This window comes from Coenobita brevimanus, chromosome 75, assembly GCF_032717465.1.
Source record: "Coenobita brevimanus isolate Jiangsu-jjx chromosome 75, ASM3271746v2, whole genome shotgun sequence".
Classification (NCBI taxonomy): Eukaryota; Metazoa; Arthropoda; class Malacostraca; order Decapoda; family Coenobitidae; genus Coenobita; species Coenobita brevimanus.
The window spans coordinates 10782923-10795465 of NC_137028.1; the positions used below are offsets into that span (position 1 = coordinate 10782923).

General features: G+C 43.5%; 1 protein-coding gene across 1 annotated transcript in view; it reads right to left on the bottom strand.

The window, feature by feature from the left end:
• SMC6 (Structural maintenance of chromosomes 6) overlaps positions 1-12543 on the bottom strand; it is a 256438-nt gene that overhangs the window by 197807 nt on the left and 46088 nt on the right. The window contains exon 7 of the mRNA XM_080278837.1: positions 293-412. Coding sequence (XP_080134963.1) covers positions 293-412 — 120 coding nt within the window. The remainder of the gene's footprint in view (positions 1-292; positions 413-12543) is intronic.

The following is a 12543-nucleotide window of genomic DNA, read 5'->3' on the forward strand; positions in this document are numbered from 1 at the left end:
ATGGCATTTGTCAAAAATAATCACACTATTTTTTTTTTACACAAAGACCAATTTTCTCCCTCAGCATGCAGTAGAAAGTACTTTGAAATACCAAGTAACTTCTATATTCCTACACCTGAACTTTTCTAACAATAAATTACTGGTAGAAATTCTACATATACAAATATGGGAGAACTTATTGCTGACAATACTGTCCATTCAGTCTTCATTTAGTTTCAGCTCATTAATGCATAATCATATTTACCATATTTAGAGAGAGAGAGAGAGAGAGAGAGAGAGATTTACTACTCACCATTGCCCATGCCAATTCACGACGCAATTCACTCAGCTTTTTTCGTTTATCATTGAGAGTTACACAAAACTCATACTGAGCACGATGTTCTTCAACTTCCCTTTCCAAATGTGGCAAAGTCTGGAAAAGGAAATGAAAAATAATACTGCAGTTGACATAATACTTCACTCTCATCTTAAATGTCAGGACCACCTGCCCAGCCCAGGCCTCCTATGCTCCTCATGGGGCAATATAGGATTGGATGATGGATGGATGGATGGACATAATACTCAAAGAAATTGCAGTACAGTACTTAAAATCATCACATCATTACTGTTTCATCCTGACCTTTTTCCCACCAAAGGACAGGGTGTGATAGAATTCAGTAAACAAGAAAAAAAAACAGCACAAAACAGGCAAAAATAAAAACAGCAAGCTCTGTCACAAGGGCTACATAATCACACACCATTCAAGCCTGCAGAATCCTGACTCCACAGGCCTAATCATCTGCAAATACTGTACTTCAATATTTTTCATTTTAGATTAACTTCACTTGCATCTGCCATTAGTCAATCCAACAACTATCACGTAAAAAGGGTTGTCATCCCACTGTCATGTTCTCTTCTGTACATAATTCATCTAACAAACTTGATTCCCTGTCAACTCCCTTGCCTCATCAATTCCATAACTCAGTTTCTTACAAACTTATTTACCACTTCCTTCACTTTCTTGAACTAATGCACCTCCTTCCATCTTCAAACTCACTCACATATACAGTTTCCATCACCCTCTCTACAACCATTCTCTTCATATGTCCACACCATTTATGCACTTTCTCTTCAAACCCATTATGAACTTGAACAAATGTCCTCAGAGAGCTCAGTAACAACGTGCCAAACTTTGATCTTGATCCTCGATCAATCCCTACCAAAGGTGACTCAATTCTTCCTATCCCTACACACGATGTACCAATTTTATAAAGTTATGCCATGAAGTTTGCCCCTGGAACTTGATCTCTGGCAGACCTGCAACGAAACTGAACAAAATCTTCCCAGACACACACATACAATGTATGGGCCAACTTTTCATGCAAACTGATGTAAAGCAAGCGATATTCTGTTAACACAGAAATGTACAGATATACTGTACAAAAAAAAAAACAAATGAGCTCAAACACAAAAAGCTAAGCTTTCGGTGTTGCTAACAAACTTACCTTACTCCACACTTCCACAAATCACTCTTTTTTTTCTTTCCTATCTATTCCAACCACATCCTGCAGTATTCCTATTTCCCATACTTGTACTGCTGACTTTTAACCAGCCATGATAGCAAAGCTGGAATTGTTTTCAATTTGTCTGTCTGTCTGTATATCTGTTAGAACAATAACTTCACAACTACTTGATATCATCACAAAATTTTACATGTGTGTAGTAGAGATGAAAATCTCCTAGAAGTTCAAAACTGTTGAACGTAGGTCAAGGTCTGTATGTCTGTTACTAAGATAACTTCACAACTGTTCAAGATATCATCACAAAATTTTACAGGTGTGTAGTAGGGATGAAAATCTCCTGCAGATTTTGAATTGGTGAAGGCAGTTCAAGGTCAAGGTCATATTCTGAGCCGTGCTAGATGAGTATCATCTCACAGGTGGTGTGATTCCCCCCATGGGGAGGAGGGGTTTCTAGCTGCTCTTGTGCCATACCAGTCTCACACCCTCACATTAAAGTGGGCAATAACACACCTTCCTGCAATTCTTCTGCAGCCTCCAAACCAGGCTTCTGTTTACTATCATAGCACCAAGGCACTTTCCTTTCTTGTGCTCTGTCTTTTTCCATTTCCTTTGTGCATTTATATACTGCACCAAGATACCTTACCAAATCAAGTCATACTCTATTCACCAGCATGTCACACTGACACTTACCTTAACTCTCAACAACAACAACAACCACAAGTTTACTCTTATCTACATTTACTTTTACAGCACAATCCTCACAGACATTCAAAAACTCTACACCAGTCCACATGATATATGTTCACTATCAGCAAGCAACAACCCATCATCTGCACATATCAGAATCTACATTTCACCACTTAAAGCCATTCCCAACCATCTCTCGACAGTTCATGTCTTCATCAACATCCAAACCTCCATTTCCCACCTTAAAATACGGTGAGGGTATTAATGTCCAGACAGCCCAAATCTGTCCACTCCAATGGGTCACGCTTTCATTCACTTCATTCAAGCCCACCGAATCCTGGCTCTATCAGATAAGCAAAAACATTCACCACATTCTATACCTTCACATAAACGTATCCGACAGAGTCAGTCAGGACACTGTCAGGTTAAAAAGGGGTGCCAAATCCCTGATCATGCATTTCTCCTCACAATATTAGCCCAGCGAGCTCAATATCTTGTCAGTCCCCTAGCCTCACAGACTTCCAAACCTCTCTTCCTCACACACTCATCCACCATATCCCTCCATCTTCTCCTTGGCCTACCTTGCCTCCTCCCTCCTTCAAATTTGCTCAGGTACTCCTTTTTCAGCCCTCTATTGTTATCCATTCTCTCCACATGACCATACCATCTCAGTATTATCTATCTATCTATCTATCTATAGCCCGACGCCCTAATCCCGCAAAGGGTGGCCGCAGACAAAAAGCCTCCAAGTCGCTGTCACCCACCATTTGACTACCCTCCCCCCAACTCACCCCCCCTCCCTCATACACCTCTCAACTCCATCCCTCCACCTCATCCTCGGTCTACCTCTCCCTCCACCTCACCTACATACACCCTCTTAGTCAGTCTTTCATTCTCCATTCTCTTCACATGTCCAAACCACCTCAGTGTATTTCTCCTAATCTTCTCAACCACATCCACATCCACCCCACAGCGTTCCTTCACTTCTTCATTCGTCAACCTGTCCCTCCATGTCACTCCACATGCTCCTCTCAAGTAACTCATTTCCACTGCTCTCACTCTTGACTTGTTCCCCTCTTGCAAGGTCCATGCCTCGTTTCCATACGTCAGGGTAGGGATCATAATGCCATCATGCAGTGACTTCTTAACTTCCATACTCATCTCCCTATTTCTCATCACTGCTTTCAGTGTACCAACAACCTTCCTTCCCTGCTGTACCCTTTCACACACTTCATCCCCCAAAGTTCCATCCTCACTCATCACACTACCCAAGTACTTGAATGCACTCACATTCTCCATATCCTCACCATCCAACCTCACTGCACACTCTGTGACTTCATTCCTCTCAAACACCATAACTTTACTTTTGTTTACATTAACTTTCAGATTCCTCCTCCATCACATTGTCCCAAATTCATTCACCAAACCTTGCAACTCCAATTCATCTCCACTCAACAGTACTGTATCATCAGCAAACAGCAACACCGGAAGCTTCCAAATCTCACCCTCATTCATTAGAGCCACCCCCACATCCACTGCCCTACCCTGCACCTCCTATACAACCCCATCCATGTATATATTAAACAGCCATGGAGACATCACACAACCCTGTTTCAGTCCCACACTGAGATCATAGAACTCGCTCAGCTCACCATCCACTCGCCCCGTAACCCTAGCTCCCTCGTACATACTCTTCACAGCACTCAACAATTTTCCCTCCACTCCATATATTCTTAATACCTTCCACATACCTTGCCTATCAATTCTGTCATAAGCTTTCTCCAAGTCCATGAAGGCAGCATACACTTTCCTTCCCTTCTCTAGATACTTCTCCTCTAAACATCTTATAACAAATATCTGATCTACACACCCTTTTCCCTTCCTAAATCCCCCTTGTTCTTCTCCAACTAGCTCTTCTGTCATATGCCTAACCCTATCAGTGAGTATTCTACCATATATTTTACCAGTCACACTAAGTAGGCAAATACCCCTATGGTTACCACATACTTCTCTCTCCCCTTTTCCTTTGTATAAAGGAACAATTATACCTGATTTCCAGTCCTCTGGAACCCTTCCCTCTTCCCAAGCCAATCTACACAACTTCCATATCCACTCCACAACAATCTCACCCCCATACATAAACATTTCACCACACACTCCATCAATTCCTGGGGCCTTTCCCAACTTAATATTCTTCATTGCTTCCACTACTTCCATCCTACTGATCTCTTCCTCCCTCCTCTCATCTCTTCTTCTCTCAGCCATTCCCCAACCACTTATACTCGCACTGCTCTCACTCTCCACATTCAACAAATCCTGAAAGTGCTCCTTCCATCTCCTCAGTTTCTCTCTCTTCTCCACCAACAATCTATTATTCCTATCTTTCACTCCCCTCCTATTTCCCCTTTCACACTGCCTTACTTTCTTTACCTCCTTCCAAAACAATTTCTTACTCTTCCTCCATTTCACACTCAGATTCCTCCCAAACTCTTCATCCACTTTCTTTTTACTCTCCTTCACCAGTCTCTTAACCTCCCTTCTCCTGCTCATATATACCTCTCTCTTCTCTCTCTCATCTTCTCCCCTACCTCTACTCGCTAACCATTCACTATATGCCTTCTTCTCTTGTTCCACAGCTCGTTTCACCTCATCATTCCACCATGCTGTCCCTTGCACACCCTTGCATCTCCTCCTCACTCCACAAACCGCCTCACTCGCTGCGCCTATCTCTTCCGAGAATATCTTACATACGTCTTCCACCCCTTCCATCTGCTCTAGCTCATACCTTCCCAGTCTTTTTTCCACTGTGCTCTTATACTCTGTCATTTTCTCACTATCTTGCAATTTCTCCACTCTTCTCACAGGAGTTGCTTCCTCCTGTCTTCCCCTTCATCTCCTCAACCACTTTCTTTGCAGCTCTACCTTGGCCATCACTAAGTGATGGTCCGAGACTCCATTCCCCCACCCTCTCCACACTCTTGCATCCAACACTTGTCTTCTCATTCGCTCATCCACACACATGTAGTCAATCATTGCCTTTCGTTCAACAAGTTCACCATCCATCCTCCTCGTTACTCTCCATGTATACCGGTGGATCATCTTATGCCGAAAGTAGGTGTTGGCTATTGCCAACCCCTTACAAGCACAGATGTCCACCAAAGCACTTCCATTCCCATCTACGTCAGCTGGCACACCCCACTGACCAACCACTCCATCCACTCGTACATTCCCAACTTTGCCATTCATGTCTCCAATCAACAGCACTCTCTCGCTCCTCTCAAACTTGTCCATACATGCTTCTACACTCGCCCAAAACTCATCTTTCACTCTTGCCACTCGATCCTCTGTCGGGGCATACACACATACAATCGCCCACGCTTATATACCTACTTTCATCCTCACCCATACAATCCTTGCACCCACTATTCCATACTCTCTTATATTCTCCTTCCACTTCTTGCTTATCATCAGACATACTCCCTCTCTTGCCCTCTCATTTTCATTGACTCCCGCACATATACCATCTCAGTACACTCTCTTCAATTCTTGTGTCCACAGACTTCCTCACTCCACAGCTTTCCCGAATCACATTATTTCGTATTCAATCCACTCTCCGTAATCCACATACATTCCTCAGCAGTCCCATCTCCACTGCTCTCACTCTTGACTTTTCACTCTCATGCCACACCACAGTCTCACATCCATATGTTAAAGTTGGCACTAACACTCCTCTATGTACATATGCCTTGTGCAGCTGCAACATTCAAGCCTCTGTTTCTTATCAAGGCCTTCATTGCTCCAGCTACTTTTCTTCCTTGTGTCACTCTACTTTCCACTTTTTGCACATTTTCCTCTCTTTTCTATCACTGTACCCAGGTATTTGAACTCTCACCAATTCCAGTCTGTCTCCATTCACTGTAACATTGCACTGAGAGTCACCTTCTCTATCAATAACCATCATTTTACTCTTTTCTACATTTACTCTCAAGGCATAATGCTCAAAGACATCAGCTAAACTCTGCACTAGTCTACCAAGTTCTAGTCCGGTATTTGCAAGCAGTACTGCATCATCAGAATGAAACAAATTTGAGATATTCCATCCATCACCATTCATTACCAACACCATCCCCCTCTCCGTTACTTGCATTTTTAATTCTCTCGTCACCCCATCCATATATATATTGAACGACCATGGGGCCATCACACAACCCTGTCGCACGCCCACACCAATCGTGAACCATTCACTTAGATGCCCATTAACCCTCACACTTGCTTCATTACCATCATAAAAACTCCTGATGGCACCTAGCAGCTTACCATCTACACTGTACATGCACAAAACCTTCCACAAGCTTTCTCTCTCAACTTTGTCGTATGCAATTTCCAGATCCATGAATGCCATAAAGACGTTATGGTCCTTCTCACAAACCTTCTCTGCTATCTGTCTTACTGCACATATTTGCTTCACACATCCTCTGCCACTCCTTAAGCCACCCTGTTTATCACTCACTAGGACTTCTCATATCTCTCTTACTTTCTCTATAATAATTCTTCCACATACCTTCTTACCACACTCAAAAAACTTATGCCACGATAATTCTTGTACTAATTTCGCTCACCTTTATTTTTGCAGAGGCATACAACCACTGCCTTTGTTGCTGGCACAGCTTCACTCATCCATACCTTCTTAGATATCTCCAACAAACACTTCATTCCACTCTCTTCATTAAATCATCTCTGCATACACCTCATGAACCCCAGCTGCTTTCCCATTTCTCAGTGGCTTCACAGCACTCTTCACCTGTGCATGTGTCACGTTTCCAGGCACTGCATTCCTTCTCTGCACAACCCCAATACTAATCATGTTTTCAGTGGCTCTGCTCTCTTCATTCCCATTCATCAGGCTTTCAAAACATTCCATCTGGTCCTTACTTTACCCTATGGGTAAATAATCTACCATTTACATCCGTCACACCATCACATTTATTTCACTTTCACTTCAACAATTCTGCACCCCTGTCCAGAATAACTTCCTATTTTCAGAGTAGTTTGCATTCATTTTTCTTCCTAGGTCACCATTTACCTCCTTCTTTTACCCCTTCACTAGTCTCTTTATATGCTTCTTGCTCTCAGTATATTCAGTTCATATTTCAAATGAACCCCTGTCCTGTAACCACTCTAAGCACCTCTTCCTCTTTTCCTCCAGAGTTCTCTTAAACTCCTCATCCCACCACGCCGTACCTTTCTTCTTTGTTCTTATTTGTGCCACACCACACACTGCTTTAGCATTCCTAACTATACAATCCCTATATGCATTCCACAGTCTGTCCAGTCCCATTTCATTCCAATTCACTGATTCGAACTCCTCCCCTACTTTGGTTCTGTGTTCATCTGCCATTTCTCTGATCACCAGCTTCTCAACTTTCAGTCTTTCTCCCTGACTGCTCCTCTCCCTCTCCTGGTCCACTTCACTCCTCTCAGCTTGATTCTGCATACATCAATCATATGATCTGACAAACCTCCACATCGTCCTCTTACAGTCCTTGTATTAGCAACCATTCCCAGGATTGACCTCTCTACGAGCACATAATCAATCAGGCTCCTTCCAACACGATCCCCGTTCCCTCTATACCATGAATATTTATGTGCATCTTTGTGTTTGAAATACAAGTTACAAATGCACAACCTCCTTTCCTGATACATATTCTTCATTCACTTCCCATTATCATTTTCTCCTGGTACTCCATTACAACCCATTATGTTATCCTCTGGACCAGTGCCTACTCTTCCATTCACATCGCCCATTACAATCACTTTATAGTTCCTGGGCATTTCTCCCACTGCTTCATCCAGCTCATCCCAAAATCTGTCTTTCTCTCTCTCACTACTGTCATCACACGCTGCATACACTACAATCACCACCACTTTCACCTTCTCAAACTTGAACTTGACATACATACACCACAAGCTGACTCATTTGTAATCTCTCATTCCACTCTGCCACACCTCATTCATCAACAAAGCAACTCTTTCCTTGCATCTTGTTTGCAGGAAGTCCAGTACAGGGGTGGATCAGCCAGAAAGATTGTTGGGAAGGACTGTTGCTATAAGTTGTTTTGGCAGGGGGGGACAGACGGATATGGAGGTGTTGGTGTGATGGTTGCGGAGAAATGGGTGGAATATGTTTTGAATGTTTTGAGAGTAAGCGATAGGATATTGGTAGTGAAAATTCTGTTGAGCAGAAAGGTAGGTGCGATTATATCGGCATATGCACCACAGGCAGGATTGGATGAAGCAGATAAAGATAGATTTTGGGATGATTTAATACGTGTAGTGGGTGGTATGCGGGACGATGAGATAGTGATTTTGGGAGGGGACTTAAATGGTCATGTAGGTGAAGCAGCACAAGGTTATCAAGCAGTGCATGGGGGATGTGCGTATGGTCTAAGGAATGAAGAAGGGGAAAGGATACTCGAGTTTGGGGAGGCAACGGCCATGATTGTGTGCAACACATATTTTAGGAAAAGAGACAGTAGGTTAATTACGTATGAGTCTGGGGGAAATAGCAGTCAGATAGATTATTTTCTGGTTAGGAGGGCTGATAGGAGGTTAGTGAGGGATGTTAAAGTTAGAGGAAGTGAGGAGTGTGTGCTGCAGCACAAACTATTGATTTATGATATGGTGCATAAAGAACAAGTGATGAAAAAGAGGACTTATGTACCTAGAAGGAAAATATGGAAGCTGAAAAACCAAGTAGTAAGGGATGCTTTCTATAGCGAGTTGAGGAGAGTGGTGACTGAACAGGGAGCTGTAGACAGAGGCATTAATGAACAGTACAGAGCCCTCAAGAACAGTTTCTTGAGAGTTACTGATGTAACATGCGGTTGGACAAGAGGACCACCAAGACATAAAGTAATTTGGTGGTGGGATGAGGGTGTAGAAGCTGCAGTTAAAGAGAAAAGAAGGTTTTTCCGGGAATGGAAGAAGGGTGGTAGCAAAGAGTAATTTTGGGCTGCCAAGCGTAAGGCTGGAAAAGAGGTATACAGGGCAAAGTCTGAGTTACAGAAACTATTACTTGATAATATAAATCATGGGGAAAGGAAAAATATGATATTTAGGGTGGCAGGTCAAGTGAAGAGGGATAATCGGGATATTATAGGTGAGCAGTGTGTGAAGAATGATGAAGGAAGGGAAGTGGTGAACAGTGAGGATATTAAAGATGCATGGAGAAAGCATTATAACCAGTTGTTGAATGAGGAGTTTGACTGGGACAGGGAAGGTTTGGAGCCAGCAGATCCAGTGTCTGACCCTTGGCCTTTGATTGATACTGCTACTGTGAGTGAGGCAATAGGCAGGATGAGGGTGGGGAAGGCAGCAGGTGTGTCTGGGTTGACTGCCGAAATCCTAATGGCCTCAGGCGATATAGGGGTGAGTTTAGTCACTGACCTGATAAATAGGATTATTTATGAGTGTGTTGTCCCAGATGATTGGCTGAAGAGTGTAATTGTAAATGTGTATAAAGGGAAGGGTGACGCCCTGGAAAGAGGAAATTATAGAGGTATAAAGCTTTTAGATCAGATAATGAAGGTAATGGAGAGAGGTTTAGAAGGTATGATTAGAGAAAGAGTGGATATTGATGAGATGCAGTTTGGGTTTATGGCAGGTAGGGGGACCACTGATGCTATATTCATTGTTCGACAGCTTCAGGAAAACTATATTGGTTGGAGAAGGGATCTTTATTTTATTTTTGTTGATTTGGAAAAGGCCTTTGACAGAGTCCCTAGAGAGGTGGTGAAGTGGGCAATGAGAAAGCTTGGCTTGGAGGAGTGGCTGGTTAGGGTGGTTATGGCTATGTATGTGGGTGCTCACACCCAGGTAAGAGTGAATGGAGATTTGAGTGATGAGTTTTCCGTGAATGTTGGTGTGCATCAGGGGTCAGTCTTGAGTCCCATGTTGTTTATCATGGTACTTGAAGCCCTTTCACGTGACTTTAGAAACGGACTCCCGTGGGAGTTGTTGTATGCTGATGATTTGGTGTTGATTGCAGAGAACGGAAGGGAGGCGGAGGAAAGGTTTAGGAAGTGGAGAGATGGTATGGGGCAAAAGGGTTTAAGGGTAAATGCAGATAAAACAAAAGTGATGATATCTAGGGTTGGTGGCGGTACTGTCAAAGACGAGGGAGAGTGGCCATTTGCAGTTTGCCACAAGGGCGTGGGAAGTAATTCCATCTTGTGCGGTGTGTGTGATAAATGGGTGCATAAGAGATGTAGTGGTATCAGAGGTAGACTGCGAGATAATGCTGATTTTATGTGAAAGGCATGTCGGGGTGAGCAGGTGGAGATTGTCAGACGTGAAAGGATTGAACTTGCTGGTGAATCTCTTGAGTGTGTGGAAGAGTTTTGTTATTTGGGAGACATGTTGTGTGCTGGAGGTGGGGCTGGAGCTAGATCTGTGGCTAGGGTGAGAAGTGGTTGGAAGAAGTTCAGGGAGCTCTTGCCTCTCCTGACAATGAGAGGACTCTCCCTACATGCTAAGGGGTCTTTGTATGCAGCATGTGTTAGGAGTGTAATGCTGTATGGTAGTGAGACCTGGGCAGAGAAGGAGGAAGATATTCGCCGGCTCAGACGTACAGAAATGACAATGATTAGGTAAATGTGCAGTGCGTCCCTGCGTCCAAGGCCTGGAGGGGCTGGGTTTACGATGGAAGAGTTGAGAGGTAGGATGGGACTGAAGTGTATTGGTGTTGTGATGAGGAGAGGTAGATTGAGATGGTTTCGACACGTGGAGAGGATGGGGGATGATAAGTGGGTGAGGAAGGTGAGAAGTGTTAATATTGGGGGTGGGGTTATGAGGGGTAGACTGAGAAAGACATGGGACGAGGTCATTAAGTGTGAACTCAGGGTTAAGGGACTGAACAGGGAGGCTGCAATGGATCGTGCAGCATGGAGAGCCGCCATTAGGTGATCAAGGCCGACACATGCAAGCATGTTGGAGCCTTTAAAAACGAAAACGAAAACTTCCTCACCCATTCATGCCCAATCTTACACATTTCACACCTTCCCACTTGCCTATAGGTTTTCTATTTTATGAAGGTGGTTTGGGTGGGGCCTCCTAAGACCTCACACCACTAGCTCTGTTGCCACATCACCGCCACACATGTGCTTCTCTCCCCTCCCCTCCCTCTCACTCATACAGTATTTATATTTATACTAACTACTTCTGTTTTTATTTTCTTTATTTTTTTTCTCTTGTTCTGAATTTTGATGGGCACGCTTCCATGGCGGAAGACTGACCAAGTATGAGACGCATACACAAGGCTATCTCCCGTGTCACTCTACTTGATAACATCGCAAAAGCAACGCTGACAAGTCTTACCGGATTTATACTATACTATGTTTTTTTTTTAATTACATCTATACAGAGTATTTAAAATTCAATAATAAGTAGTTACTAACTTAAAATAGGAGAGAGAGAGAGGTGAACAGGCGTAATTACACGTGTGTGGCGGCGGTGATGTGGCAATAGAGCTAATGGTGTGAGGTCTTAGGCTGCCCCACCCAAACTGCCTTCATAAAACAGAACGACTATAACTCCGGGCTCCTACGCTCCTGATAGGGCAACATAGGATTGGGTGATGGATGCATGGATTTAAGTGAGATTATGGTGTCGCATGAAAATGAAAAGAGTAAGAGCAGTGGAGATGGAACTGCAGAGGGATGTATGTGGAGTACAGAGAGTGGATAGGATATGTCATAATGTGATTCATAAAAGATGTGGAGTCAGGAAGTTGGTGAACATCAGAATCGAAGAGATTGTACTGAGATGGTATGGTCATGTGGAGAGAATGGATAACAGAGTGGTGAAAAAGGTATATCTGAGCAAAACTGCAGGAGGGAGGAGGCGAGGCAGGCCAAGGAGAAGGTGGATGGCTATGGTGAATTAATGTGAGAGGAAGAGAGGTTTGGAAGTTGGTGAGGCTAGGGGACTGACAAGAAATCAAGCTGGATGGATGAATACTGTGAGGAGATGTGTATGACCAGGGATTTGGCACCACTTTCTAACGTGACAGCATCTGGACTAACCTTATCGGATACATTTATGTAAGGCTACAGAACATGGAATGTATGAGGGATATGAGATACAGCCAGGATCCCGGGGGCTTGAATTATGAGTGAACTGAAGCGTGGCCCATTGGATTGGGCAAATCTAGGCTGTCTGGATGTTGCTACTCCTCACTCTGCCTTAGGATGGGAAAGGAGGTCCAGATGATGATGAATGATGATGATGATGATGAATAATTATACCTGACTTCCAATCCTCCAGGACTGTACCTTCCTCCCAGGCCAATCATCTT